Consider the following 24,474-nt stretch of genomic DNA (forward strand, 5'->3'; position numbering starts at 1 on the left):
GACCCTTATTCCAGGGGCTGAATACTGCTCTACCTCACAGGACTGAGGAGGCGCTTAGATATTATGTAATGGGGGTCAGATAAGTGTGACCAAAGACAGCTGACTACCCTTGCTGCATAAACTGAAGTGGTGCACTATATAAAAGATGAAGCCTTTCCATAGCATCTTAGCCAGTTCCTATAGCAGATGCGATGCCTGCTGCTACTGCTGCTTGGGGTGTTACCTGGTGGAAGGAATAATGAGAGACTCTGTCTTGGTGATTTTTCCACTTGGTGGGAGCTTCTCAATGAATACATCCAGCGTGGAGAGTTCTGCTTCCTGGGAGTCTTGCTGGCTAGGTTCCTACCAACACAAATAGTGATTTGAAAAGCCATAGAAATCCTCTGCTCTCCCTGGCTCTAGCACATACACCAATCATGTTCCGCCCACATCAGCTACTAACAACAAAAGCTTTCATGGTGTAATAAGATCACCAGGAATGGACATAAACTGAACCCCCAGCCAGACCATCTTAAGAAGTTAGCTAGAGACTGATCTGCAAGGCTATGTCCCTTTGGGCTTTGCCATGATGATATAGACAAAGCCCACCCAGTGTATGACGGATAGTGAAAAACTACTGGATGAACATTACCAAATGAGTTTTTAAACTTACGCAAGACACAGTGTCAGAGATACTGTCGCCTGGATGTTTGCTTCCAAGGCTCTTTGTCTTTTCAGGCACTTCTACCTGTTTGGCAAGATAAAGTCGTCAAAGCATGGCACACTAGAGCAGTGGTTCTCAACCGGGGGCCATGAGCAGGTTTCAGGGGGTCTGCCAAGCAGGGCTGAAGCCCAAACAACTTAGCTTTGTGGGGCTCTGGGCAACTGCCCTGTTTGCTACCCCTTAACATCAACCCTGGCTCTTCTATGCAGAAGACCAGTTATTGTAGCACAGATGGGCTGTGGAGTTTTTGCCCCCATTAATTCATTTGGGATTTTGTTGGAGGGCCTCAGAAAGAAAAGGTTGAGAACCCCTGCACTAGAGCATACAGCGCCCCCTACAGATGTGCACTTTATACCTCACTGCTTCCAAGCCAGATATCACAATGGAGGGCTGCTGGGCAGTATTCACAGGAGGTTTAGATGGTCACTACCTTGCCAGTCCAAAGCTAACATACGCAGAACCTGAACCGCCCTCAGATCTTGAATTTAAACAATGAAATGATTCACTAAAAACACCTGTCAATTAGGAAGCCATTATAGAAGATGGCCTGGCAAACTCTTGTCAAGGAAAGCCCCTTTCCGCAGAGATCCCAACCCCCACAAGGCCTCCAGCAGTGGTTTTGATACTGCCCAGGGTTAAACATCAACTGATACTGAGGGCTCAACAGCACACAGCAGCCTGCCTTCAACACCCCTGCTCCGTCGGCTCCACTGGCTTCCTTAATGGACAGGGTCTGATTCTGCCAGAGACGGAGTCACACATGAGGTACAAACATGCATGGTTCACAGGGATGCTGCTGCTTGGAAGACTGAAGCAGGTGCTGGGGGCAGAGTGTTGGCTGCACCAAGACCTTTCTTATGGGGCTTCTTGTCAAAGGAGAGCAGACAAAGCCTGATTGTTCACATCAAAACCCAAGACGCCATCTACACAACAGCACCTTTCCCCCAAAACAGTTTCCTTTAAGAAGCAACCCCTCTCCGCCCACCCTGGAGCCATGCCAAGGCAGACACACTACCACCTCTTAGTTCAGTCTGAAGGGTTGTAGGTACCGAATCCCAACACCAACTAAAACTACTCCTGCCTGTGAACAAAGCCCTACTTCATATACACCTGAGAGCACCTCTGAGTCCTGTCCTGACTACAGAGGTCATACACAACTGTGGTGCATTTAGGATGGCATCCAACCCTTCCCATATACAAGTCAGGTGCCCCACAAGAGGGCATAGATGGGGTGTGGTTGCCCCGATGGGCACTGCTATCTGAATGTTTTAAACAGACACATGCATGCAATGCTCAAGCAGTTAAGGTTCCTACAGGAAACATTTGCTACTCCGGTTCTTATGTGGAATTGAATGTAGGATTGTTTACTAAACCTTTTAACAGCGTAAATAATGGGCAAAACATGCAGTCTAAGTTACTGCCATGGGAAACTCAAACTTCTGCAACTCTGCTTTTTAAATTTACTCAGGCTCTCTTAGCACTGGATTCATGTCTCACTCACCAGCTAGGCAGAATTAGATACAAAGAAAGAGGCTGGTATTGGCATGAATTACAGCTCAGCACGAACATCAAGGTTGAACACATTCAACTACATGGCAGGTTAATATTGCCTGGCTAGTGTAAATTAATTTCAGTTGAAATGTTGCTTTTTGGCTGGGGAGAGTACACCGTGCTGTAGCAACGTCATTCTGCCAATAAATAACCCTTTGGAAACAGTGACTTACAGGACTTGATGGCTCTCTTTGGCTTCTGATGCTGTGGATGCTACCAATTTCTGTCTGAGAGCTGGAGTGTGACAGGCCTTCAAAATATGGTCTAAGACAAGATAGACAGAAGATATGGTCATCTGCTGGGAAAGAAACCAATGGCCACTTCTCCCACACTCCTAATCTGTAATCAGACAGATATCCAGAGGGTCTAATTGCCCCCCCCCCCCATTAGTTCATAGGGGTTTGTTAGCAGCTGCCATTTGTGTCGGTGGGAGAAAGGAGAGTAGAGTTTGATAGTTCGAGCATGGGAACGGGAATCAGGATACCTGGGATCCTGATTCTAGCTCTGCTAGTGACTGACTGCAACCATGAGCCAGTCCCTTACTTCTAAGTGTACCACTCTGTAAAAGTGGAGCTCTTGCATGCCCACCTCAGATGACTGGTCTCAGGATTAATTCAGATTTTTAAACTATGTGGAATGAAAGTCAGATCTACTCTCTTTCCTCCCTGCACTTCATCCTCATTTCTTTCAACTCCCCCCCGCATCCCCCAGCTCTTCGACTTCTAACCCACCATGTCCATGGCTTCTATACCACTCAGTCCCCCTTTCCCCTGCTGACTCCATTGCCAATTCCCTCCACTCCCACTGTCTCTCTCGTCCACTGAAAAATCTGCCCCTGCAACCTGGATCATGCTCAAAATCTGCTTCACCAATCCTGCTCCTGTGTTTCTGACCCCCTCTGGAGAAAGCCCTGAAGACGTGTAGATGTCCCTCAACCTGAAATTTCATAGGTGTTAAGGCCAGAAGGGACCACCATGGCAGGATGGATGGATTTAACTCACCACTTTTCATCATGATTTACATCAGCACGTAGATAATCTTAATTTTTTTTTTCTGTTTGTACTTTTTAGTTATTTTCCCAAGGAAAGTCCATTCTCACGGTTGGTATAACCTTTAGAACTTGCTGACTGGATTCATATACTCTTTACACTAGATTTAGTGTAAAGAGTATATGAACTGGAAGTACTGTACTGACATAAGGAAAAAAGTGTACTCCAGCATTCACACTATTATAAAGACTGTACATAACGCGGTACTTGACACTGTGCCATATTTATAAAGGCTGACCCAAAAAGCTAGAGATGTTGTCCCCTGACTATATAAAAAAAAAGCAGTTTTTAACTCATTAAAGTCTATGAGAAGTAACTGATTTAGCATTTAATTTATTTTAATAGACAATAGAGAAAAGGTGGTTGAGGTAATATCTTTTATTGGACCAACTTCTGGTGGTGAAAGAGAAGCTTTCGAGCCACAAAGCTTATAACAACTTCAGGCCTTAAAGTGACTTGTCAAATTGAAATGAAATTTAAATAGATTTTTATCCTCTTGGCACTGTGATCATCCAGTTCAACCTTTTATATAACAGGCCATAGAGCTTCATGCTGTGAGACCTGCACCAAGCCCCCCAAAACTTGTGGCTGAGCTAGAATGTATCATTTAGACATACATCCAGTCTTGATTTAACTTAAAATGATTGCCAAGAGGTATAGTAAATTCTCAAATCTGTTCTGATAGTTAAATCAGCCTCAGTTTTAAAAATCTGCACCTTATTTTCAGTTTGAACTTATGTAGCTTAGCTAACAGCCAATGGCTCTTGTCATGCCTTTGTCTTATAGGTTAAAGAACCATCTATTATCAGATCTTCTACCAACACAGGTACTTGGTTTAACAAAGAAGGTTAAGTGGTTACTTGATCATAATGTATAATAGTCTCTCATTTTAGAGATGTTTTCCATTCTGGAAATCATTTAGCTTTATAAATCCTCCAATTTTTCAACCTTCTTGTAAAATGTAGACACCGGAATGAACGCAGGCTTCCAGAAACAGTTTCCTTAATGCTGCATGAAGAGGTAATAGTATCTTCCTATTCGATATTCCCTTATATCCAAATGCCAAGTTGGCCCTTTTAACCCCAGCACCAATCAACTGAACACAAGCTTTCAATGTACCCACCATCACCCGCAAGCCCTTTGCAGAATCATTTCTTGACATAATTTAGTCCCCCATTCTTTAGGTATATCCTATATTTTTAGTTCGTAGATGTAAGACCTTGCATTTGACCACATGAAGGTAGATATCTGACTTTGCCCAGTTTACCAAGTGGTCTAGGTCCTTCTACAAGCAACCTGTCCTAGTAACTTACCTGCCACCAGTCTGTCATCACCTGCAAACTGTCAGCAATAGACTTTACATTTTCTTCCAGTTCATTCACAAAATACTGAATAGCATTGACCAGGAACAGATTCTCAGCCCTTCTAGTTGATCATTCCCCAATTAACAATTATATTTTGCAACCTATCAGCTAGCTGGCATTTAATCCATTCAACACAGACAATACTGACTCACTGGATTGCTAGCTTTTCATCATCGGAACATTAAATGATACTAGGTTCTCTCCTCTGTCAGGCCTGGCATACTCATTGCAAAACACTTCTCCTGGCACTCATTTCCTGCCTTTGATTCCCCATTGAAACCATCCCTCCCACACACGGTCTTGCCACCTTTTTCAAAGACACAACTTTACAAGATCTCCCTTGGCTTTCCTTCTCCCTGCCTCTGCAGCTTCCAACAGCCTCATTCTCCCCAATCCCATGGCTCCTTGTCTGCTCTCTCCCCCAAACCCCTCCACTCACCTCAACATAATCCCCACCTGGCTACTACCTTCCCTTCCATTTGCTGTCTTCTTGATTAGCTTGCTCCCCTCAAAATCTAGGCGTGCCCCAATCAACCCCATCAGCAAAGCGCCCTTCTGGACTTCACCTGCCTCTCCAGCCACTGCCCATCTCCTTTCTCCTCTAAATTCATTGACAGTGCCCTTGACAACCACTGCTTCAAGTTCCGCTCCTCCAACTCCACCCCTGATCTGGTTTCTACCTTTTCCACTCCACTGAAGCCATCTCACAATGGCATCTAACACCTTTCCCATAATTCACCCTCCTCCGCCTGGACCTACCATACCCTCCCTCACAGCCTGGCCTCTCTCGACTTTCAATTGCTGCTGGTTCTGGTCTGATTCCATCTGGGGCATTCTTCTCCCATCCTCTCTTCCTCTTCCCCAGCAGGGGGATATGTGCATATAGTTTTTAGTTCCACTTACTGCCAATGAGCACTTTGCACCTCCATCTGTCTGACATAGACATCAAATAGCACCCTCCTCTGTTCTGTCTGCAATGCATAAGACCAGGCAGCACACTTAACAAAAGGATGTGGTGAGAGCAGGGCTAATGGGGTAAGATGTAAACTCTTGCCAGCATGTGAAAATCTTTCATGCTGTGGTTAAAATACATACCGTGACCCATTGCCAGGTCAAGGAGAATAGGAAAGTAGGAATGGAATAAATGTAACCTGTAATTATAAATGGTGTAAGAGTGGATTCATTTTCAATTCCCCCTCACTTCCAAAAAAAATATTTCCAAACTCTTAGCTGGAAATGGAAGCTGTAGAGCACTTCAGCAGCCAAACATTGTTTTGTTTCTTAACCAGTTAATTTTACCTATGGCTTCTTCAAGCCCATACCGACACCAGAGCCCAATTCTCTTACTTTAACTTTGGTTTAGGAGTGCTGAGGACACTGTCGTCATCTTCCATTTCAGGGCCACTGTCACTGGGGTTGTCTATATCCAGTGTATCGTACAGAAGGTCCAAGTCTTCCTCCACTTCTGGCACATGCTCTGCTGGGTCCTGCTCTGAATCCAGAACCTAAGCACAAGACACGTGGATACAACCAGGCAGCGCAGAAATGATTAGGAGACAGATCCATCCCAAGTCATCTCAGCACACACAGCGACTGCTGTACAACAGGCTGGTATTTCTGTTAACCCCCAAAATTCAGGCCAATCTCAGAATATGTCACTGAGTCACTCTGTATGCGAGTTCCATTTATAGGTTATAAAGGGTTCATAGATGTTTAAGCCTTTTACGCACAGCTCATGTCTGTATTGTAGATGATTTATAAGCATATCAGTAAAAGGGGTTATAGATGTTATAAGCAACCTATTCACCTGTCGGACTAAGAATCTTTAACTAGTTATTAAAAATATTTACTGATCATTTAACAGCCCTTTTATAAATGTAACTTTAGAGTATGAGCCAATTATAAATATTCTATCAACAGTACAAAAAGTACATAATAGTCCATCTTGTATTCTATTCAGGTCATCTAACCTTGAATGGACTCTCCAGCTTCTTCTGACTTATTTCATTGCATTATTTGCAAGCAATTAAAGGAATAAAAGATTATATCCAGATGGGATTTCCCTCATTAGCAAACTGACTGTTAACAAAAATCTAGTAGAAAGTCCATAAACCAAAGCTTCCATCAGCTTCCTCACATGTGAGAGACTGACAGGAACAAAACATCTACAGTTGGAGTAGGATCTTGAGATGGGCGCAGTCTGGTGCCAATCCTAAAGCCAGCACTAGAGGGTGCTCTCTCCTGAACAGCAGCAGTGCAGCTAGCCCAGATCTCAGCTACAATACTATTCCTGCGGAGTTGTTCTTCCTTAGTAGGAACAGGAATGAAAGGTGGTGGGAGGGGTAAATTTAGGGCATTCCATCCATGGAAGAACAGTCTATTTTGCAGGTATTGCATCTGCTACAAACAGGTGGCCTCTTACAGAGCACGGGTTCTGTATGGAGGCCAACATGGCTGGAGTGAGAGTCTATGGAACAGTACTTTACAGATGGAAGGATTACTTAAGGACTGGATAGCAAGGGAACAGTGATTTTGACAAGGATGTTTACTTGGTGCCATGAGATATGGGGAACCCAACAGCTTGGGGCACCAGAGGGGTCAAGTGCCTTATTTTCCCTTAGCAGCTATGTTTGGAAAAATAAAGAACCAAGGTGGAATGAGTTGCTTTCAGCGGAATCATCTGGCTAGTTATTTTCCTGTGGGACCATTTATTTACCTCTACGGGGCCAAGGTGGTTGTGTTTGGTGTGTTTCATATGGATGGGGCAGTTCAAATTGTGTGAACTGTCGGGCTGCACTTGCATCGGATGATTTTTAAAAGTTTTCTTACATTTTCTTTTATGTCTCTGTCGTCTTTTTTCAGCTTTCACTAGATGGTTTACTGTCTTGGGGATTTTTTTTGTTTCCTCAGCATATTTTGCTAATCTTTTATAATAAGGGCAATAAGAAAAACTGCAATCTAACTTAATGGGCAACAAACACCAGACTACTAGTCTTTGAAAGGGTCACGTATAATTACAAACCAGTCTGTAAGCAAGTGGGTGCACAAGTGTCTTTTAAATCTTTGACAAAACCGCATCCAGAAAATCTTGATGGCTTTTTGAAGTTAGCGCTGAACCGGCCCTGTCCAACTGAGGTCCAAACAAAGCTTCAGAATGTTGGGCAAAGTCACTGGGGAACTCGGGATAATTCCCAGTACAGATGTGAGAAGGAAGGAAAGCAAAAAAGAGAGAAAGGAGGAAAAACAGCCTGAAAATAAGCTGAACCCATAAAGCAGTTGAATGAGCATGTCTGAGGTATGAGTGTTAACTAACTTACCTCTTCAGAGACTTTAAACCTTCTCAGCAACGCCACCACTTTCTGCTTGAAGTTTTGTTGCTGTAAGTCAAGAACACTTTTACATAAATACGGCAAGAAGGAATGCACAGGCGCACCACCACAGCTAAAAATGGATACACTGACTGCTCCTAGGTAGAACCATGTATGGGGCTGAGCCACAAACCAAGGAGTACCCCTGCCCTTCCACCTACCTATGTGCCATTCCCCAAGCAGATCAGAATTCCCCATGCTACATGTTATCCTATCCATGTTCACAACATCTCAGTTCCAGCCCTGACTGGTTTAGCCTTATTGCACCTCTATGGGCCCCCAACATACATTAAATATTGCACTCAGCTAGCCATGTATTTATGTATCTAGTGGAAAGACAAAATTTTTTAGCCTGCCAGTTAGTCACAAGCTGACGAATATAGTGAGTACTTGAGGTTGTTTTTCTGCTTCCTTAATGCAGAAGTTCCACCTGCCTTCAGAGATACAACTGACCCTTTTTCACAAGGGAGCAGGGAGTTTTCACACAAACTCTTACAGTTGATGGGGGTGTCCCAGTTTCCCCCACGTGGGTGACTGGAAAGTTGGTTCCATAGCAAAGATCTGCAGTTCATCTTGTCAGAGTATTTTACCCTAACAATGGAGCTTTGCGACTTGGGGGGGGGGAGGGAGGGAGGGGTGTTGGTCCTAGTGTTGGACAAACCTTTTGGCTTGCCAGAATCTGCACCTCCTGAGCTCTGAATGCAGAGCTTCACTCAAAACAATACAACCCAAAGCGCTGGGTTTTGCCTAATTTCTACCAAAACCTATAAACCCCCAGCCTGCAGCAGGATGAAACTAATCTTAACTTCTGCAGAGTGTTAAACAATCCTGGGATGTTTGGCTTTAGCAAACAAGTTTTGCAAAACTTTGGCCCATTCATGTTTTCACTAGACCTCCTGAGAGAACTGGCATGAGCTAGCTGAACTATGTAAGAGCAGCAGCGATTCTGAATGGAGGAAAGCAAAGGAAAGTGAAGACTAGTTACTCATTTTGCTGGCTATTTCCCTCCCTGCAACTTCTAGTGTCTGTGTTCAAACAGTCTAGCCGAGAGATTCAAAAAGAGGAGCCTGAAGTTGGACTTTTAATTCTATATTTAAGCACCTGCCCGATTCTCAGAAGTGCTGGGCATTCAGCAGCTCCTACCAACCTTCTGAAAAAAATTAAACATGCCTAAATATGACCTCAGGAAATTTTTGAAAACCTTTGCCTATAAGTAGGGCCTTACCAAATTCACAGTCCATTTTGGTCAATTTCATGGTCATTGGATTTTAGAAATCATACATTTCATGATTTCAGCTATTTAAATCTGAAATTGCACAGTGTTGTAATTATAGGAGTCTTGACCAAAAAGGAGTTGTGGGAGGGTGGCCAGGTTAATATGTGGGGGGGGCGTGGTGGGGGGGGGTGGAGAGAAAAGCTGCAGTACTGCCAAGCTCTGAAGGCAGAGCCACCACCAGAAGCAGCTCAGAAGTAAGGACGGCATGGTGGTATTGCCACCCTGACTTCTGCACTGCTCCCTGCACAGCTGGGCCCTCAGTCAGCAGCTGCCACTCTCCGGCCGCCCAGCTCTGAAGGCAGCAGCGCAGAAGTAAGGGTGGCATGGTACGATATTGCACTGCCACTCTTACTTCTGTGCTGCTGCTGGGCGGGTGCTACCTTCAGAGCTGGGCATCCAGCCAACTGCCACCACTCTCCGGCTGCCCAGTTCTGAAGGCAGTGCAGAATTAAGGGTGGCAACATCCCCCCCCCCCCCGCAACTCCCTTTTGGGTCAGGACCCCTAATTTGAGAAACACTGGTCTCCCCCGTGAAATCTGTATAGTACAGGGTAAAAGCACACAAGAGATGAGATTTCATAGTCTGTGATGGGTTTTTCATGGCTGTGAATTTGGTAGGCCCTACCTACAAGTTCTTGGCATTATCTACATACACCATGGTGTGGATACTATTAGGTACAGTTTTTAGTTACGAGTTTAGGATGACCATAACAAAGCCACTAGATGCACAGTTCCCTTTAAACAAGTGAATTTATACCCTGGTTTGTGAAATGCAGGCTGCAACTGTTTTCATAAATATGTGCTGTGTAGGGTATAATTATAGAACGGCGCAAATTGTGGTATAAATTGTTCACTGACATAAGTCTGCGGATGGATAACCATCTTTGTCAAGGGGCGGCGTCATCTCGAGTTACGCAGGCCATCTCAAACTCAGCTTTCCAAGATGCGTCCTTCTCCCCCCTCCACCGTCATATTCTGCAAGCACCAAAGAGTCTAGACAAAGTCTATTTAGAAAGTTCTCTCATAAGTTTTTATTCTTTTTAAGTACTGTTCTGCCTCTAAGGCCAGGCTGCCTTATTAGTTAACATATGAGCCTCTTCCTCTGTGAAAAAAAGTTAACAGAAATATTAGTTTAGAAAATGCAGCTTTTATGATTTTTTTATTCAGTTATGGGATTGCAGTTTTCAGATCCAATATCTGATTACATGCCAGGACTAGAAACAAATGATTTATGTCATGAGAAAGCTGCATTACTTACTGGTCAAGATGCATAATTCTGTCACAAGATATTTAAAAAGATCCTAAAACTGTCACTGATCCAGGCCTGAACCGCTAGTAAATCAGCATCTGATGATTTTTCGTGATCCTCATTTAGGGGAAGAAGAAACTTCTTTTGGTGGCAGATTCCTTTTATTTGAAAAAATGTGGCCTAATCAGAACTCTCTCAGATGTTTGATGTCAGAAACAGTGCTAGTGGAGGTAGATGTGTGTAGACTGCCCTTCAGACCTACTCTAAGGTCCAAAGTAAATCCTGCTTATTCCATGGTTGCTGCAATAAAGGTATTTATCTCAATACCTAGGGTTATTGTAATTTTGTATATGGCACAAATACTGTATACAAAAAAAGGCTGCAGCACTCAAAGGCAAGTTAAGGTTTTATGCTAAAATTTAACTCTGCCCCCATGTGTGCATATATTATGACAGTATGTAACTGCATATCATTTACCAGACAATAGTATATGACGAGTCCTACAGCCTGAACTACACACATGCCATCTTGCATCAACGCCACTTAATGCCATCTTACATTAACCCACTTGATTATTTCATAACTCATCTCCATTATTTTACTTTGGAATTCTCATCTGGGCTGAATTCACCCTCATGTAGAGGGCCAGCAAAAGGCCTATGACCCACTTCAAGCCTACTCGGAGGCTTACATATGCATGGATCTTGTGTTAGCCTCTGCACTAAGTCAATTTCACCCTTAAATGATTTTTCAGGGGGGTCCTCATCTTACAGGCAACACAAGTGATACAAGATGGTACTCACAGATAAGGCTGTCAGTATCTGCTGTGGTTTGATCGGTACTTTGATCACTTGGCTAGATTTTAGTTCTGGACTTTCCCACCTCCTGTGATTATCTGATTTCGCCATTGGGACCATTGTGTAAATAGCTCTGTAAATCTCTTGAGCTGCATGCACATTCTGGCCAAACCCATTCAGTGTTAGTAAAACTAATTTCCACCAACCCTGGTTATGGACGTCGTTCTTACTATCGATCTCCGCTGCTTCTTTGGCTTGCCCAGCTCATATTCATCATCGTCCAAATCCTGCACAGAAAGAGTCATCAGATTTTACACTTGCCTCAAGAACAAACAAGGGCTGTTTTATTATTATAATGCGAAATGTTTTGTTGCAGAAACGAAACGTGTCAGGGAGCGATTAGTATTATACAGGTAAACAGGAGAGACTGGCTAAGGCCTGGTCTACACTACAGAGTTAGGTCGACCTAATTATGTCAGTGTCTGCACTACAGCCTTGCTCCCTTGTTCGTCTTCACTCAGCGCACAGTCAACCTGCAGAACTCCTTGCCTGAGGAGGTTGTGAAGGCTAGGACTATAACAGGGTTTAAAAAAGAACTGGATAAATTCATGGAGGTTAAGTCCATTAATGGCTATTAGCCAGAATGGGTAAGGAATGGTGTCCCTAGCCTCTCTTTGTCAGAGGGTGGAGATGGATGGCAGGAGAAAGAGATCACTAGCTCATTACCTGTTAGGTTCACTCCCTCTGGGGCACCTGGCATTGGCCAGTGTCGGTAGACAGGATACTGGGCTGGATGGACCTTTGGTCTGACCCAGTATGGTCATTCTTATGTTATGTTCTCCCGCTGATGTAAGCGCCCTACTACATCGACATCATAACTTCACCTCCACGATAGGCATAGGGCTTATGACAGTGTAGTTAGGGTGATGCAGTTTCTGTGTAGACATTGCTTAGCTTGCACGAGCTGTTGGTTGTCATTCTTGTCAATTTTACAACCCCACGCTGGAGCCATGAAATTGACAAAGGCTGAAAGAAGGCTCCATGCCGCGAACCCCATGCCTGGCTGTCATCCCAGCATAGGTGGGGGGCACCAGCTAAAGCCCGGCTGATGCTCAGGCTCCCCACTCTGAACCAACCTCTAGGCTCCCAGCCCCCTGCTGTAGCAGCAGCTGCAGCACCCTCCACTGCCCCTCTTAAGTCAGTGGAAGCACTCCTGATGAGGACGCACACCACCGACAGAAGAAGGGCAGGGGGGACATGAAAAACTGCAGTAACTTCTGAGGGGGCTGTTAGTGGATGTAACATAGGTCGAGTTAAGCTTGTAGTGTAGACGTGCCCTCAGTCTTCACCTGTAGCTCCCTTCAGCAAGGTTTTAAGAACTGGGGAGGCAGAGACTTAGCCCTGACTAAAGACCAGCTATGGATTTTTACTGATCTTGCATAGAGAAGGGAGTGATGAAAAGGCAGGCAGAACTAAACCCTAAGGGTGCAGCATATTGCTGAGCAGCCAGGGCTCAGACACGTCAACACAAATACCAGCACCTCTCTGAAGCCACTATCCTGTTCACTGGAATCTCAGCTTTCACTTACATCAGTCTCTAGCTGCAATGGTGCAAAGACCCCAAAACGTGAGTGAAACACCCAGTGCCAAGAGGAGTCAGCAAACAGCCCAGAATACCCTGAAGAGGTGTCAAGTGCCTCATTGTGCCAGTGAGACAATAACTCAGAGGCCTATTGGTAATTCATCATTTAAAAGTCGACAATGATTTCGGCCTTCATGTAAGAAAAGGAGAGGGAAGGCCACAGACCGGACCATTTACAGAAAGCGATCCCTCATTTTGGTGCCACAAATGGGTGGCGTTCAGGAGACACCATCTATTCACCTCCACACACTGAAGATGCAGAGCAAAAAGTTGGAGCCAGAGCTCAAGGAGCTCAGCCCAGAGCTGCACAGTTCCATTTTGAACATCTGCACGACCTATCATGAGCAGTGTCTCATTACAGCAATTCACATTGGTGGAGTGTGGCAGAGTTCCACCATCTTTCTTGCCCCAACTGGACCCATCAGAGGCTAAGGCTGCTTAAGAAGCAGAGATCTCGGTTGTGACTGTCTTTCTATCCATGGATGTCCAATTTGCACAGAGTTCAAAGGAAGGGGAAAACACTGGGGAAAAAAAATACTCTCACCACATACAACTACCCACTGCAGTATAGATTTAAAAGTTATTGACCATGTTAATTCTAGGCTCTAGGGCCCTGTGACAAGGTGTACAAGTTCTTCGAGGCCTCCAGCAGGGGCTTTCCATGGTCCTACCACACCCTACCCCAGAAAAGGAATGGCGAAGGTGGGTCCCCCAGGCCTGCCTAGAAAGGCTGCAGGGAGGGAGCCAATCAGAGCACCGCAGGCCCAGTTAAAAGGAGCTGCAGGAGATGAACTCGTCAGTTCCTGGCTGGGACCTGAGGGATGAGGGAGGGTTGGAAGACAGAGGAACTCTCCAGGTGAGGCAGCCTGCAAGACCCTGCTCAAGCAGGGAACACAGAGAAAACTGAATCAGGTGAAGAGACCAAGGGGGAAGCAGCAACTACTAAAGGGAAGCAACATATGGCTTGTGTTTAAAGGATCCCTGGGCCTGGATCCCCTCTCACCCCCACCCCCCAATGAGGAAGTGGTAGGAGTTGCTTGTACACTGGACTATTTAGCCAACTAAACATTTTGTTAAAAGTTAAGCAAAAAGCAATTATCAGTTTACGTGCTTCTGGGGAAGAAATCCTTTGTAGAGCACTGAATAGCAGCTTCACATACAGTACCTGTCCCTGAACAGCATCATCACTGGCTTCCTGCTCAGAAGAAAAGCTCTCATACTCTTCTTCAGAATAGTTATCTGTAAAGTAAGGAAAGCATACAAAGTCTTGTAAGTCTCCCTTTGGAAAGAAGGGGAAGCCTTGATGCTCAGGAGAGCAAACTTCAAAAAATTCACACTGGCTAACATTCCTAGAATCAAGGAATATGAACATTTGGGGAGAAGACTAAGGGTGTATCTTTTAGCTGCACTGGACAGGTGGGATGAGAACTTCCAACAGAGAAAGGGAAGATGAGAAATACTCAGCTAGCAGACAGGAAATTTGACCACAAAGTAGAGAAGGTTGGCATGCAGGTGAGTCCTTCCCTAACAGGGAGCCAGTCTGGCATGTCCACCCCTTTAGAAAATAAGTAGGGACCGCTGGCATATAGTCCAAGATGGAATGGGCATCACTCAGCCTCTACCCATGGGGCAACTCAAGCTACCCACTTCCCCAGGATTTGTTCCCTTAACCAGGCACAACTGGTATGCAGGACCAAATCTGGTGAGGGAAAAAAATATCCTGTTCCTTACTGAAATGATACACCAAGTAAATTGTCTCACTCTATTCTGGACTCCAACTAGGCATCTCGTACACTGTGTGGTGCATGCTTGTGCATCTTGCAACATGGGCTTCCTATCTGAATTCAGAATTAAGCCATTATCCTGTCACAGTGCAGGTACAGAAAATAGATGCCATGTAAAGGGAAGGCCTCCAAGCATGGAAACCAAGATCTTTTATGCACACTGTATAAAAGTCACATATTTATGCTCAGATAATTTAAGTTAATAATGTCACTCACTTTAGACTGTTACCGTGAGTGCGTTTTGGAAGAGTAGCTTATGTGGTTGGGTTGGCTAGCCCAATGGTTCTCAACCAGGAGTACACGTACCACTGGGGGTACTCAGAGGTCTTCCAAGGGGTACATCAACTCATCTAGATATTTGCCTAGTTTTACAACAGGCTACATAAAAAGCCCTAGCAAAGTCAGTACAAACTAAAATTTCATAGATAATGATTTGTTTATACTGCTCTGTATACTATACACTGAAATGTAAGTACAATATTTATATTCCAATTGATTTATTTTATAATTATATGGTAAAAATGACAGTCAGCAATGTTTCAGTAATAGTATGCTTTGACACGTCTATTTTTATGTCTGATTTTTTAAGTGAGGTGAAACTTGGGGGTACACAAGACAAATCAGACTCCTGAAAGGAGTACAGTCATCTGGAAAGGTTGAGAGCCACTAGGCTAGCCCAACCCTAGAACCTGGTGACTCCACAGCAAGATGTAGTTGATTAAGAACAAGCACTAACATGTTACAAACCTGTCACTTCTTAGGGATATTTTTTTTTTAATTAAAAACAACCCATGAACTTACTCTCCAGAAGTGTGCAAGATTTAGTCATGCGAGGTAAACCAGAGTAACAATGGAGTCTAGCCTCCAGAGATCTATGGAAGAACTTCTCATCTTGGTTTTGTAACAGCCAGTTGATACGGTAGTCACCAATCAAAAACAGGACCAGGAGATAAACATTTCTATCCAACTTACTAATGAAATTTTCAATGCACAATGTCCCATATTACCTAAGTGTCTAACAGCAAAGCAACAGTTCAAAAATATCACCAGCTCCAAACAGGTCTCTACTTCCTTGGAGTGTTCTTCAGCTCTCAATTGTCCTTGAGAGTGTCCTCTGTCCCCCGCCCATGTCAGTGAGGGGTCAAGTTTGTCTATTGATGCATACATATACTATTTCATTTAACTTTTGGTGTTGTGCTTTCCATTTGTACTTCAGTTTGACCCTGCAGAGAGTTTCTCTAGATGTTTATTTTTTGTTACAGTATTTGATATAAACAAGTGTATGGTGAATGTGCCAAGTGCTCATGACACCGTGTGTTCCAAACAAAGAGTTAAGCGAGACCAGGAACTGGAACCAATCTATATTCTGTTTAGGTGTTGTAGTGAGCTCTTCGTTTAATGCTGAGAGTGTGAAGAAATGGAACCTTAGGAAAAAAAACTGCATCCGATGAAGTGAGCTGTAGCTCACGAAAGCTTATGCTCAAATAAATTTGTTAGTCTCTAAGATGCCACAAGTACTCCTTTTCTAACTGCAAAATGGGGTTCCTATGGTTCCCTAATGATGGTGCTTGTGTATGATGCAACACAGAAGGGAATGAACATGGGCCCCAATTCTGCTGCTCCTTACACACATCTCAAGAACCTCTTTCATATTACAGTATAGTTATAGCAATGTTAAGAACTGGTACTGATTCGTCCTAGAAATTAACTCCATTTGCCTGCGATTCTACCATTAAACACTACCCTTCAGAGTGAGGACTGTATACCATCAGCTACAAACCCTCATCCCCTGCCCACAATCCCACAGTCCATTCCCAAATGTCAAATAATTACATGCTATTGTCATGGTGTCTCCGGGGGCCACTGCTACACTCCCATCTTCAAACATACGCTGCCACACCCAGCCTCAGCTGAGGTTTATTCTTTTATAACGTTTTATAACAAAGGTTAAACTGAAGGCAGTCTTAAGTCAATACCTGGCCCCCAGGCTTCAGGGCCACTCCTCCCAGGGGTCTCTGACACTCCAGCTGCTGGCAGCTTCCTTGCTTTGTCCAGGTCTGCTCCCCTCTCTTCCTGGAGCCCCTGGCCCCCTTGCTCCAGGGACCCACCACAGCAGTTAGCTCCACTCCAGCGTGGCTTCTACTGACCACATCTCAGCCTGTGTCTGTCCTTCCTCCCCAGCTGCCTACCAGCAGCCCTTTATAGGCCCAGGTATTGCCCAACCCCCTTTAATTAGCTGGATGAGGCTCACCTGCTCCCATCTAGGGAAGCTGGGCTCAGTCTATCTGCAGAGACAAGCCACCCTGTAACACTTAGTAAAGAGATAAGGAAATCTGAACTTGTGCCAGATGAGAATTTATCAAGAACCAATGGAGCACAGGATCTCAGAAGCCTAGGGGTTTGTCTACATGGTGATTAGTCCACTGTAGCTATTCCAGGCTAGTCCCCACATGGACACACTCATTCTTTACTGAAAAAAGAAAAAGGAGGACCTGTGGCATCTTAGAGACTAACAAATTTATTTGAGCACAAGCTTTCCTGAGCTACAGCTCACTTCATCGGATGCATTCAGTGGAAAATACAGTGGGGAGATTTATATACACAGAGAACATGAAACAATCGGTGTTACCATACACACTGTAACAAGAGTGATCAGGTAAGGTGAGCTATTACGAGCAGGAGAGCAGAGGAAAAAAACCTTTTGTAGTAATAATCAAGCTGGGCCATTTCCAGCAGTTGACAAGAACATCTGAGGAACAGTGGGGGAGTCGGGGGGGAATAAACATGGGGAAATAGTTTTACTTTGTGTAATGGCCCATCCGCTCCCATTCTTTATTCAAGCCTAAGTTAATTGTATCCAGTTTGCAAATTAATTCCAATTCACCTGCACATCTACCAATGTGATATATGCCATCATGTGCCAGCAATGCCCCTCTGCCATGTACACTGGTCAAACTGGACAGTCTCTATGTAAAAGAATAAATGGACACAAATCAGACGTCAACATTCAAAAAACCAGTCGGAGAACACTTCAATCTCTTTGGACACTCGATTACAGACCTAAATGTGGCAATTCTTCAACAAAAAAACTTCAAAAACAGACTCCAATGAGACACTGCTGAATTGGAATTTGCAAACTGGATACAATTAACTTAGGCTTGAATAAAGACTGGGAGCAGATGGGTCATTACACAAAGTAAAACTATTTCCCCATGTTTATTCCCCCCGCCCCCAGCGTTCCTCAGACGTTCCTGTCAACTGCTGGAAATGGCCCACCTTGATTATCACTATAAAACGTTCCCCCCCTCGCAGCTCTCCTGCAGGTAATAGCTCACCTTAACTGTAACAAGAGTGATCAGGATGTATGGTAACACCCATTGTTTCATGTTCTCTGTGTATATAAATCTCCCCTCCAGTATTTTCCACTGAATGTATCTGATGAAGTGAGCTGTAGCTCAGGAAAGCTTATGCTCAAATAAATTTGTTCGTCTCTAAGGTGCCACAAGTTGTCCTCTTTTTTTTTTTTTGCGGATACAGACTAACACGGCTGCTACTCTGAAACCATTCTTTACTGAGAGTGCCTTTTTGTGGTTTAGCTTGATCTTCAGTAGACAAGCCCTAGGTCATAGAGGATTTGACTTCAGAGAGAATATGGAAGAGAAGGAGAACAAAGCTGATTTCCATGGTTATTTGCAGTGCTCTGTTTTGGTTCCTCTTCACCCCTCACAACCTAGACCACATTGTAGTTTTTTTTTTTTTTAAATGATATTTACTTCTTCTCTTTCCAAGCCCTGCCCTCCTTGAAGCCATTTGGTTATCAGCAAAATGCAGGAAGTGGCACGTTATTTGTGATGTTTGAAGGCCCCATGCAGGACCAGGGTCCCACTGGGACAGGCACTTTACAAACTAAGGCAGTCCATGCCTGAAAGCACATGCTATCTGAAGAGACCAAGTGGAGGGATGGAGAAGGGGATTTGACATGGTGGGGAAGGGAGCAAGGTGGTGGCAGAGACAAGGCCAGCTTGTTTAGTTTTTTTCTGTTGTATTTATATCACAAAAATGTAAGTTGAGGCAGCTTCCAACCAGGTGGGCTTTCGGGAAAAAGGAAGGGATTTTCGGGGGAAGAGACAGGAGAGGAAATAGATGGGCTGAAGTTCAATAGAGGGCATATCTTTACCTGTGGACTTGATCTTCTGGCTAGGCTGCATAGTGCTGTCTTCATGGTCTATTGGCTGACTAGACAGTGAGAAGATCCAGATCTCTGCTACTTTGGCTGTGGCTTCCTTGATGTTACTGAAAAGGCTCAGAACCTGGCCTCCTTCAGTCGGGTGCTGCATCACCTGGGATTGGGGAAGTAACAGTCTTGTATTTAAATGTTGTGGGCCTGATTCCCATCCACTAACATTGGAAGAGTTATTTAATGAGTTACTCTGGGTATGCAAGAAGGCTCAAATGCCTGGGTCTAGAAGAACAACCAGTTATAGACACTATTTAATGCTATTTCAGAATTTACTTGGCTATCAACTCAAAGAAGTGGCAGGGACAGAAGATTTCAGTTTGACATGTGATCAGATCACACTGAAGCATATTATTGGATTACCCTCATTATTCCATTAGCTTGCCTGGGTACTAATTTTAGTGATCATTAAGTTATCCAACTCTCATGAATTCCCAAACAAAAAACCTCCAAATCTACTTTAAAGCCAGCTGCAGAAACCATCCACAGTGACCTTTCCCTGGACAAGCATGTTAGGTGCTTTACAGAACAAAGTGAAAAAAGCAAGTCCCTCCCCCAAACAGCTGGCAACCTAGATGTGACAATGAGAACTGGTGAAAGCACAGACAAAGGGACATCTTTGTGGCTCTATAAAAAAAATGGAATTTGCTTCTCCATTCTTTGCCACCTTCAACATGATGATGATCATACCTTCCTCCTATAGATTCTCTTCTAGACTTCCAAGACTGCCCCTCTGGTGCTCTTCCCTCCCATCCAAATGCCCTTTCAGTTGCGCCTCCCCTCCTGGTCTTTATCACTGTTCCGCAGGACTCTATATCTGGCCCCCTCCTGTTCTCCACTTTCCTCCGGGTGACCTCATCCATTCAAGGCTTCAATTGGCCACCTTTGTGTTGGTGACACACCAGTCTACCCCTCCTACCCTTAACCTATCTGTTCAGTTTTGAATCTGACATCAGCGGGAAGAAGAAAAGTCTTGTAAAAATTAAGGAACTAGAAATTCCAGGACATACTATTTATAGGGTGCTCTATCAGAAACTGGACGTTTTTTAAGTTAGTGAATTTCAAAAAAATTCCAGCTGACATCCTCTTTTAGATTCAAATACATTGCAAATACTTCATAGATATTTAGCATTTTCATATCTTCTGCTGTCAGAAGTGACAAAACAGTAAGAAAAATTATATTTCAACAGTGAATGCTTAACATTTTAAATAGAATTGCTGGTGAGCTTATTTGAGTGCTGCTCATATTTTTTAGTGTTTAATTTCCAGTTATTAAAAACAATGAACCAAACATGATACACGACAAAGAGGTCAAAAATTAGGATTTAACAAACTCAAATGCAGAAGTGAAAAAGTATTTCCGTTTAAAAGCTCAGTTTGCACATAATAAATCATTTGTAGATAAATCAATCAATTATCTAACATCACAACAACCTAGCATGATTGCAGTGTTAAACCATTTCATTTTGCAATAGATTCTCCACTGATGGAACTAAATTTATGGAATGACATTTTCTGGAAGATTTCTATGCTAAGTGTAATATGGCAGGTTTCTGCTACACAATGCTTCTAACACTATATTTTTTAATATTCACAAGTATACAGCTGTGTAGATTGGGGGAAAAAAGGATTAGTGTGGAGCTAACTGAAATTCAGTGGATACCATAAGCATCCCCCGCAACTACTGATTCAAAGTTGAAAGTCAGCTTCCTTTGGTCATCTGCTTTCCATGAATATTCAAGAAATCAAGTTGTATTAACAAGAATGACCATGAAAAGTAAACCTCAAGATTTCAATGCCTGAACAGCCCAACTGAAAATGGTGGAAATTATACAATCATGGTGAACTATCACACACACATGCAGAAAGGGGCAGAATTAAGATTGCATAGGCTACTTTGATTTCAGCATTTCCTAACTTTGAAATACTTGACTTTGCAACCTTAATGTATTTGGATGGAGTAAGATAAAATGTGCTATTTATGTTCAAGAATCAAGAAACAGACAGATGTTAGCTCAACTGAACTAAATTTACTGCATCTTTGGTTGACTGTTCTTGTGCATTATTTTTTAAGAATATTTATTAGAAGTGCTTAAACGCTCATGCCAAAGCGCGTGTTAAAGATAAGGGGAGCTATAGAATATTTGGGCAAAGTACTTGGAACTGAGCCTGAACCTTAAAAACCGTAAGAGAAATAAGCCAGCCCTTGGTTTTCCTGCTTACATTTTATAGAAAATACATAGCATTTATTACTTTATATTATTTCTATTAACACTCTTGCCCTATAAATCTTGGTACACTTGAAAAGTGAGACACACATGAAAGCCATCTAGGTACTTTTCTCAGAAAAGAATGATAGCCTTGGATTTAAACTGAGGAAAGAGGGCATATGCTGGCTGACTCCATCCAAATGCTTTGAGTTGTGTTGAACATCTACCTCGGCCATGTTGATGGAGCCCACTGCCAAAGTCTTGTAGCCCAGAATCGTTCGGTTTTTGTATCGCTTCCTCCTTTGCAGCATGATCTGAAGCTTGTTGCCTTCTCTTTTCAAGAAGTGAGGATACTGAAGTCAGAATACAATTTGAAAAAACGTTACACTTCTTGCCACTAGCTCCCAGCTACCCCGTTTACAGCTGACACACACTTTTGCTCCTTAAAGTTAAATACATCGCCCAGTCCCAGTGCTTTTAAAGATGTTTACAGTTCATCTAATCTTTTGTTCTAGTACTCTGCACTGGTTCCCAGGAATGCCAAGCTTTAGGTACTTCTGACTGAACATTCTTGGCCAGTTTTTACAGCCAAACATTCTCTTTTCACCACTCTGTTCATTCTGCCCTCACAACACTGAAGAATGCAAAATAATTACTTATCTTACAAACAGAGCTCTGCAGAAGTGCTTTCATTGAGTCTCTAACAGAACATGAGCTTGTTTGGGTTGCTGGTAAGGGAAATCTGTTCGTGTAAACCTCAACTGACCTATGTCAATTATACAAGAAAGGAACTGGCCCAGCCAATCACAGCACAGGGAAGCCTGATCCTCAACCGTACGTTTATTTCTCATATAAGCAACTTGCTGAATGGCAGGAGTTTTATGTGCACAATGTCCTCATGGTTATTTCTCAGTAGACAAACTGAATCCTTGTGCTCTGTTTTGCTGATAGTTATTTGCAAGACTGCAGAGATCTGTGTAACCACTACGGCTGTTGATCAATCACAGTTAACTCGTGCAATAAACTCAAAAAGATTAATCACAGTTTTAATTGCACTGTTGAACAATAGAATCCCAATTGAAATTAAATATTTTTGGATGTTTTTCTACATTTTCAAATATATTGATTTCAATTACAACACAGAATACAAAGTGTACAGTGCTCACTTTATATTATTTTTTATTACAAATATTTGCACTGTAAAAACGATAAAGAGAAATAGTATTTTTCAATTCATCTCATACAAATACTGTAGTGCAATCTCTTTATGATGAAAGTGCAATTTACCAATGTAGATTTTTTGTTACATAACTGCACTCAAAACCGAAACAATGTAAAACTTTAGAGCAGGGGTTGGCAAACTTTTTGGCCTAAGGGCCACATCTGAGTATGGAAATTGTATGGTGGGCCATGAATGCTCACGAAATTGGGGTTGGGATTTAGGAGGGGGTGAGGGCTCTGGCTGGGGGTGTGGGCTCTGGGGTGGGGCCAGAAATGAGTTAAAGGTGCAGGAGAGGGATCCGGACTGGGGCAGAGGGTTAGGATGCGGTGGGGGGGTGAGGGCTCCAGCTGGAGGTGCGGGCTCTGGGGTGTAGGAGGGTGCTCCAGGCTGGGACCAAGGGGTTCAGAAGGTGGGGCATGGCATGGAGAGGAGGTGAGGGCTCCAGCTGTGGGTGCAGGAACCTGTTCCGAACTGGGATTGAGGGATTCAGAGGGCAGGAGGGAAATCTGGGCTGGGGTGTTGGAGGGGGTGAGGGCTCCAGCTGGGGGTGCAGGCTCTGGGGTGGGGCAGGGATTTGGGGTGCAGGAGGATGCTCCAGGCTGGGATCGAGGAGTTCAGAGGGCGGGAGGGGTCAGAGGTTCAGGCTCTGGGTGGCGCTTATCTCAAGCAGCTCCCAGAAGCAGCAGCATGTCCCCACTCCAACTCCTATGCAGCGGTGCAGCCAGGTGGCTCTGCGAGCTGCCCTGTCCGCAGGCACCACCCCTGCAGCTCCCATTGGCTGAAGTTCCCGGCCAATGGGAGCTGCAGGGGCGATACTTAGGGTGCGGGCAGCATGCTGAGCCCCCTTGTTCCCCCTTTGCGTAGAAGCCAGATGGGGGACACGCTGCTGCTTCTGATAGCCATGTGGAGCGCCCCCCGACTCCACACCCCAGGGAGCAGGGCAAGCCCCAGATCCTGCTCTCCAGCAGGAGCTCAAAGGCCGGATAAAATTGGTTGGCAATCCGGATGTGGCCCACGGGCTGTAGTTTGCCCACCCCTGCTTTAGAGCCTACAAGTCCACTCAATCCGACTGCTTGTTCGGCCAATCGCTAAAACAAGTTTGTTTACATTTACAGGAGATAATGCTGCCCACTTCTTATTTACGTCAACTGAAAGTGAGAACAGGCATTTGCATTGCACTTTTTAAGCTAGCATTGCAAGGTATTTACTTGCCAGATATGCTAAACATTCGTATGCCCCTTCATGTTTTGGCCACCATTCCAGAGGATATGCTTCCATACTTATGATGCTCGTTAAAAAAATAATGTGTTAATTAGATTTGTGATTGAACTCCTTGGAGGAGAATTGTATGACTCCTGCTCTATTTTACCTGCATCCTGCCATATATTTCATATTTCAGTCTCGGATGAAAACCCAGCACCCATTTTTAAGAACACAAACTTTCACTGCAGATTTCACAAAATGCAAAGAAGGTACCAATGTGAGATTTCTAAAGATAGATACAGGACTGGACCCAAGGTTTAAGAATCTGAAGTGCCGTCCAAAATCTGAGAGGGACGAAGTGTAGAGCATGCTTTCAGAAGTCTTAAAAGAGCAATACTGAGATGCGGAAACTACAGAACCCAAACCACCGAAAAAGAAAATCAACCTTCTGCTGGTGACATCTGACTCAGATGATGAAAATGAACATTCATCAGCGGCACTGCTTTGGATTGTTATTGAGCAGAACCTGTCATCAGCATGGGAGCATGTCCTCTGGAATGGTGGTTGAAGCATGAAGGAGATATGAATCTTTAGCGCATCTGGCATGTAAATATCTTGCAACACTGGCTACAAAAGTGCCACGAGAATGCCTGTGCTCACTTTCAGGTGACATTGTAAACAAGGAGCAGGCGCGATTAGCTCCTGCAAAAGTAAACAAACGCGTTTGTCTGAGCGATTGGCTGACCAAGAAGTAGGACTGAGTGGACTTGTAGGCTCTAAAGTTTTACATTGTTTTATTTTAGAATACAGTTTTTTTCCT

At 43.9% G+C, this 24,474-nt stretch overlaps 1 protein-coding gene across 12 annotated transcripts in view; it reads right to left on the reverse strand.

Moving 5' to 3' along the window:
• The window catches only part of PACS2 (phosphofurin acidic cluster sorting protein 2), a 226,521-nt gene that overhangs the window by 114,069 nt on the left and 87,978 nt on the right, over positions 1-24,474 (reverse strand). For 7 of the 12 annotated variants that reach the window (XM_043491455.1, XM_043491452.1, XM_043491451.1 and 4 more), the window contains exons 4-12: positions 21,457-21,582; positions 18,960-19,122; positions 14,164-14,237; positions 11,563-11,643; positions 7,985-8,044; positions 6,015-6,172; positions 2,428-2,518; positions 653-727; positions 224-342 (exon numbers count right to left, since the gene is read on the reverse strand). In XM_043491455.1, the coding sequence (XP_043347390.1) occupies positions 224-342; positions 653-727; positions 2,428-2,518; positions 6,015-6,172; positions 7,985-8,044; positions 11,563-11,643; positions 14,164-14,237; positions 18,960-19,122; positions 21,457-21,582 (947 nt within the window). The remainder of the gene's footprint in view (positions 1-223; positions 343-652; positions 728-2,427; positions 2,519-6,014; positions 6,173-7,984; positions 8,045-11,562; positions 11,644-14,163; positions 14,238-18,959; positions 19,123-21,456; positions 21,583-24,474) is intronic. The other 5 variants (XM_038413223.2, XM_043491453.1, XM_038413218.2 and 2 more) reach the window with 3 other exon arrangements.

Source organism: Dermochelys coriacea, chromosome 8 (assembly GCF_009764565.3).
Source record: "Dermochelys coriacea isolate rDerCor1 chromosome 8, rDerCor1.pri.v4, whole genome shotgun sequence".
In the NCBI taxonomy this organism is placed as follows: domain Eukaryota; kingdom Metazoa; phylum Chordata; order Testudines; family Dermochelyidae; genus Dermochelys; species Dermochelys coriacea.